The following is a 7,034-nucleotide window of genomic DNA, read 5'->3' as shown; positions in this document are numbered from 1 at the left end:
TTGTAAATCAGAATCTTTAAGTTAAGGCTCAGGAATCATATAGCCTTGATGACCTGGAGTCCTAAAGGAATTTAAAAGACAACAAACAGTGACTAATATAGTATTAGGATATTTATTAATATCATGGTATTTAGAACATGGGAACTAACGGAATGGACATTGTGCATCTAACGCCAAAGAGTACGTTTAAAAATAAGTCTTATATAAGCTAGATCATCCTTTTCCCCATTATGTGTATTTCATAAACCTCCCTACAGTAACCCTCACAAAGATGAGAGAATTCAGTTTGTCATCTTGTCCTGTGACTTCTGGGTGGTCTTTTCTCTTGGCTTAATACCTCATCTACTGTACCATTTAGCTGGATATTCTAGTGCTTGAGTGTCTTTTTTACGTAGTATATCAACAGGTTAAACAGATACTCAGAATTAGAAAAATCTTATGCATTAACTAGGTAGTAGTACTTCATCTTTTCTGTTGTGTTCTTAGTCTCAAAACATTATTTTCACATGCCTAATTCAAAGTTTAAGTTGCTAAAAATTTTAAACATAGAATCCAGTATACCATAAACATAAAAGGAAAGAATTACAGCTTAACTTTACAATATTAAGAATATATTAAAAACTGTACATTCAAAAAGTCAATCAGCTCACAGTGACTTCTGCTGTAGTTGTAGCTTTTGTTCAATGATATCTGAGAAACGAGGAACTTTTTTTGAAATAGCCACACGGATGTCATCACTCAGATTAAAGCAGCTTCTGGACTTTGTTTTAAAATGTAAAAGTGATGAAAATCCCAACTCACAAAGGTATGTAGTTGCAAATGGTGTAAGTATATCAAGAGCTGTCTTTGAAAGGTTTGGAAACACCATGAATTGAGCACACCAAAAATCCTCAAGCTTCATTGTCTCAAATTCCATTAGGATCTGGCCACTAGCTCGTAATTCAGCAAGATCATTTTTCATTAAATAACCATCATCAACAAAATCAAGATTAAAAAGAAATGGATCTAGTATCCATTTACTTGCCTCATCAAGATCTCCAACAGAAAAATATCCGTGGAAGAAGTTGCTCAACTGTTGCAGATGCAGTGTTATTTCACCTGTAATGAATATTCCTTCATTATCCGAAACAATTATTTCTTCAAGAAAAGGAAAGTTGGTGAAATTTCTTTTTTCAATTCGTTTTTGCCAAAATGGAAACTTCCTAACAAAAGCAGATAACTTCTCCCTAGCTGATACTGTATTCATCCCAGTCCTTTGCATAGATGCACTAAGTTCATTCAGGTGTTTGAATAAATCTGCAAGGTACGCTAGGCGAATCTTAAACTCTTTATTTTCAAAGGTATCAACTAAATTACTGCTTTGGTGGTGAAGAAACTGATTTATTTCTTCATACATTTCAAAAATATGAGCGAGTATTTGGCCTCGGGAAAGCCACCTCAGTTCAGTATGGAAAAGGAGAACACTATATTCTATACCAATCTCTTCAAAGAAAGCCTGAAATAGGCGATGATTTGGAGCTTGCCTTTTGATGAAATTTATTACTCTCACCACAGTGAACAGAGCATCCCTCAATTTTGTAGGCAATGTCTTTATGACAAGGGCATGAGGATTCAACAAACAATGTGTGGTCACGATATGAGGAACCTCTTTTTTCACACAGGCAACAAATTCTGAATTTTCTCCTAGCATAGAGGAGGCACCATCAGTACAAACTGAGCCACATACATCAAGTGCTATCTTATGTTTCAGAAAGAAATCTCTGAAGAGATTGAACACATCTATTCCTTTCATGGTTGACTGCAATGGTTCACAGAACAGAAATTCTTCTATAATCTCTCTTTCTTTTATATATCTCACAAATGCCATTAGCTGACTGCAGTCATCCATGTCAGTTGTCTCAGCAAGCTGAATACCCACTTTAAAAGGACTGGCTTTGATATCTTCTAGAACTTGTTGTAAGATATCCTGGCTCATTTCATCAATCCTAGAATGGATCACATCATCTGATAAGGGTACCTGCTGAAGTTTCTTTTGTGCATCTGGTCCCAAAACTATTTGTGCTATTTCCAGTGCACAAGGTTTCACTAACTTTTCAGCTATTGTATGAGGATTCTTCTCCTTGGCACACAAGTATGCAAACTGATAAGATGCTTGTAATAAGGCATCCTCATGAGATGCAACTCCAAATGCTTTCAAGGTTTCATTCTGATCAGACGGTGTATGCACATGCTTCAGGCTATTGAGATCATGCCCAGCTATACCACCATGCTGTCTGTTAAAATGGTCTGATAGTTTTGATGGCCTGAGATCAGCGTTTGAAAATACTGAGTTACACAATACACACTGTGGGCGCTGAGTTCCATCAACCTCTGTTGTACAGGTGAACCAGTAACGAACATAGTCATCATCCCATTTGCGTTTCTTCGACATGGCACACAAAAATTCTCAGGGAGTACTCCAGAGATGAAACAGAATTTTGCTTTGGGAGTAAAATATAACCCAAACATTAAAAATCAGTGGCCAATTGAGTTTATACAAAGCCACATCATCACCTGCTATCTTGTCATCACATGCTATCCAGTACATATCAAGATATAACCTGCCAACTTGTGAGTTCAAAGGAAGCCATGACATGATGACAATCCAACTTAAAGCTAGCAACTCATAGTTAATGCCCTCAAGTAAATGAATGTTAGCAAGTCATATATGGGAGATTTAGGCTTAGCCAAGTTATGAGTACCAGTAAGTCCTTTACTTGTGAACCGAAATTATGTCTTAGTTTGTTTTCAGTAATTATGTTACAAACAAATCTGGTACTTTTTGTCTCACCAGAAAGGGAATCTCACTACCACTTCCTCCTTGTATTCTGCCCCAAAGATGTATGTACACTCTCAGTTAAGAATCATTGAACAGAAAGAAGTGATTTGCTCAATACTCTAAGGTAGGACTAATTTTGACACGGTGACTAGTTCTTTTTTAATTTTATTTTTAGAGACAGGGCCTTGCCAAGCTGGAGTGCAGTGGCCCCATCACAGTTCTATGCAGCCTCCAACTCTGGGCTCAAGTAATCCTTCCGCCTCAGGCTCCCGAGTAGCTAGGACTACAGACACACACCACCACACCCAGTCAATGTTTCTATTTTTTGTAGGAATGGGGTTTTGCTATGTTGTCCAGGCTGGTCTTTTAAATTCTTTGGCTCAAGCAATCCTCTTACCTCAGCCTCCCAAAGTGGTTGGGTTATAGGCCTCAGCCATTATACCCAGACAGTTCTTTTTAACAGTTAAGGGTTAAATACGCATGTAAACTACTTGGATCCTTGAATAGCTTTGCCTCCAACTCAAGCAGAGAATTTCAAAGAGGTCTTCAAGTCTAATTAAGCCACCTTTGACACAAAGGTAGGCTATAAATTTGGCTCAGAGCTTCCTTGCTGCTAAGTGTAACATACTATCAATCTATGAGTTGTTCATTATGTAAAAGCAAAACAACTTGCTCAGGAGAAACACAACCATTTCTGTTACTGAGACTTCAGAAAAATTCCCCTCATATAAAGAACACCCTTAACTACAATAAGGAATTTCACAATGCTCTTTCATCTAAGTTTTTACCTTTCAGTAAAAGTACCCTTCAGTAAAAGTAGTCAAGAAAAAAAGCAAAAAAATTAAGATAAGAATAAGCACCATTCCTAAGGTTGGCTTAACACAAAATTGGGATACAGAAGGCAGTGTATCTACAGTTGACTGACTACAGTTCAGTCAACTGAAGAATTAAGTCCTTTGCTAAAATGCAGATTCCTGGGCCCCACCCCTGGCAATTCTGATTCTCTAGCTCTGGAGTAGGGGCTTATTCTAAATAAGCATTTTAGGTAATTCTTCTCAATAGTAACTAGAATAGTGATCTGTTAACAAAAGATACTGTCATAATCACTGGAAACCCTTTTGAAAGTATATACATTCCTTCACTACCTTGTAACTAATAAATCATCCTCTCCAGAAGCAGGACATAGGAATATGAAATAAAGTTGACTAAATGATCCTGAAACAGATCCTAGTAGGCAGTGAAATTTACAGGAAAGAAAACATATTCTTTAAGCCAAACCCTAGTTTGTAGATTATTCTAGGTTGCCATGTAAATAGTCCAAATGCTTTACTAGGCATTTAAGTTTTCTGAGCTGATGACAACCTCCTATGGAAAGTTGAGGGACCTATAAGACAAAGTCATGCCTTTCTCTTTTTCTCTTTCCTTTCCTGAGTAAATGTACAATTCACGAATAGGCTCAAATAGATCTTAGGAAACAATTCTATCTCCAAGATAAATAGTTGATCTTCAAAGTTTCCAGAGTTCCATGCCGCAGAATATGGCTGAAATAATTTAACAGGTACACATTTAAATCCAAATACCCACTTTCACTGAAAAAAATAAAGATAAAAATCATAATAAGTAACCCAACAGTGGGGAGTGGTGGCTTATGCCTGTGATTCCAACTACTCCAGAGGTTGAGGCTGGATTGCTTGAGCCTAGGAGATTCAGACCAGCCCAGGTGATACAGCAAGATTCTGTCTCAAAAAAAAAAAAAAAAAGTAAGCCAAGAATATCTACTTAAAGCATTAGCTTTCTTTTTTTTTTGAGACAGGAGCTTCAAGCTGTCCCCCTGGGTAGAGTGCCATGGCATTTCAGCTCACAGCAACCTCCAACTTCTGGGCTCAAGAGAGTCTCCTGCCTCAGCTTCCCAAGTAGCTGGGACCACAGGTGCCTGCCACAATGCCTGGCTATTTTTTTTTTTTTTTTGTTTCCGCTGGCATTTTTTTTTTTTGGCGGGCCCAGGCTGGATTCGAACCCCCCACCTTGGGTGTACGTGGCTGGCGCCTTAGCCACTTAGCCACAGGCGCCGAGCCAAAGCATTAGCTTTCTAATGGCTCTGCCAAGATGAGCAAGCTGTAAACCATACTTCTTCTATGTAACTAACAAGTTGGTCTACTATGTAGTTGTTATGAGCCAGTTAAAAAATTGAAGGATGCCTGCCAATCAAAAAAGACAATCTGAAGTTTAAAGAGTTAATCTTAAACCTTCATCTCAAGGAATGAGACTATATGCCACTTGAGTCATTAATTAGAACCATTAATTAATGACAATGACATAATCATAAAAATGCCTATCTCTCTGTATTCTGCTATGTATATCTACATGTCTATTTGGGGAGGCAGAGGGAATGAAGAAAAAGCTTTGCTTTAGTCTCAGAAGAAATCATTGCAGGGGCTGGGCATAGTGGCTCCTGCCTGTAATCCTAGCACTCTGGGAGACTAAGGTGGGTGGACTGCCCTGAGCCTCACAGGTTCAAGATCAGTCTGAGCAGAAGCAAGACCTCATCTCTTACAAAAAATAAATAAATAAATAAATTGTGGTACGTTGTGGTGGGTGCCTGTAATCCCAGCTACATGGGAAGCTGAGGAAAGAAAAGCACTTGAGCCCAAGAGTTGGAGTTTGCTGTGAGCTATGACACCACTGCACTCTACCAAGGGTGATAAAGTAAGACTGTCTCAAAATAAATAAATAAATAAAAGTTCTTAAAAAAAAAAGTAAAGCAAAAGAAATCACTGTAGAACCTGTTAAGAGTCCATTCCAATCCACCCTAATTATGCTACTCAAGTATATTCTGATTAGATTTACCTGTCTTGAACAAAAGAATTCTTAGGGAAAATCCATTTATAGTATTGTTTTCCATCCCCCTCAAAAAGGGAGAATAGTTAAGAAGAATTTTCAAGATCCTCATAGATGAACTTACCGCCCAAGAGGCTTTCTTGTGTTTTAGAACCTCACAATTTTCACTTGCTCCTTTGTAGTATTTAGGAATTACAATATCCTAAAAAATGTAAACATCAAAAAAGCATCATCATAATAAGGAATTATTGTTAGTTTAAGCAAGTGTCAATAAAGGTATCGTGGTTGTAGTTTTAGAAAGCCATCATTTGTTAAGAGCTACAGACTTAATTTTTTACAATGAAATGATGTATGAGATTTCCTTTGAAACACTGTATGCACACACACACACACACACACACACAGAGTGGGGCAGAGATAGAAGATGGGACGAAAGTTGGCAGTTGTTGAAACCCGGATGATGGGTTACAACATTCTGTTTTAATACATGTTGGAAATTTTCCAAAATAAAAAACCAAAATGCATTCTCTTTTGACATCAAACATTTTAAGTATGATTCTTCTGAGGGATATCTTAAGATGTTGAATGGAAGACCTGCTATAACAAAGCAGAATGTTTTTGCAAGTTTATGAGGGGTGTAGACATTGAGAGCATCACAACTGAGACACAAATCAGTTCAAAGTGAACATTTCTAAAACAGAACTATTTAGGGAATGCTAAAATTCACATATTCCAGCACTGAAAACACTGACGTTAAGTTGCAAAACTATAACTCCACACCAAATACGATTCAACTTATTCTCTAGCCGCAGCCTATGCAAGTTCATGGTGGGTGTGGGTGTCCGGGAAGCAGAGGATTTAACCTCTACGTTCAGTTAAAATCAACAGCCAGGAGAAAGGGGGCGGGCATGTGGCAGCCGGGCAGGCGATTGGGAGGCAATCGCCTGGGACCGTGGCTTTATCACTTACGGGCTGGAACCTTCCCAAGCCTCAGTCCCTTAGAGGGGTAACAGTACCTACCTTATAGGGTGGTTGGGAAGCTTAATTATGCAAATACATGCAAAGAACACGCAGCTTTTAAGCGATAGGGCCTGATGGTGTTATAGTTAAGGACGAAAATTTTTAGAGGTGGCCGGGCGAGCTGAGGGCGTCAGCGTCTAGGGGAAAAAGACTACGCTGGGTCTCCGTCCGCCCGCCTGTCTGCGAGCCTGGGGCGCAGGCCAAGGGATGGTGGGGCTACTTTTAGGTGCCGGTTTCAGGTTCTAGTTCAGCACCCCGCTCGGCCAACGAATCGACCTCCAGCCGTCGGAACTAGTTCAGGCGGCGGTTCCTCAGGTTGGATCTCCCAGGACGAACGTGCGGGGCGCGGGGAGACAGC

General features: G+C 39.2%; 1 protein-coding gene across 1 annotated transcript; it reads right to left on the bottom strand.

Annotated features, from left to right (window-relative positions):
• Positions 1 to 458: 458 nt before the first annotated feature.
• Positions 459 to 5,825, bottom strand: ZBED8 (zinc finger BED-type containing 8). Its single transcript, XM_012808811.2, has 2 exons — positions 5,781 to 5,825; positions 459 to 2,480 (listed from the first exon to the last, which is right to left on the bottom strand). Exon 2 carries the CDS (start codon positions 2,429 to 2,431, stop codon positions 647 to 649), a length of 1,785 nt encoding a protein of 594 aa, XP_012664265.1. The 5' UTR covers positions 2,432 to 2,480; positions 5,781 to 5,825; the 3' UTR covers positions 459 to 646.
• Between the last annotated feature and the right edge of the window lie 1,209 nt (positions 5,826 to 7,034).

Source organism: Otolemur garnettii, unplaced genomic scaffold (genome assembly GCF_000181295.1).
Source record: "Otolemur garnettii isolate 467f Iridium unplaced genomic scaffold, OtoGar3 scaffold00003, whole genome shotgun sequence".
Taxonomy (NCBI): domain Eukaryota; kingdom Metazoa; phylum Chordata; class Mammalia; order Primates; family Galagidae; genus Otolemur; species Otolemur garnettii.
The sequence above is the reverse complement of the archived record's forward strand: the minus strand, read 5'-3'. Positions and strand labels throughout refer to the sequence as shown.

What these genes read in the sequence shown, in the direction of transcription:
- ZBED8 (XM_012808811.2), bottom strand. Translation starts at nt 2,431, where the DNA reads ATGTCGAAGAAACGCAAATGGGATGATGACTATGTTCGTTACTGGTTC.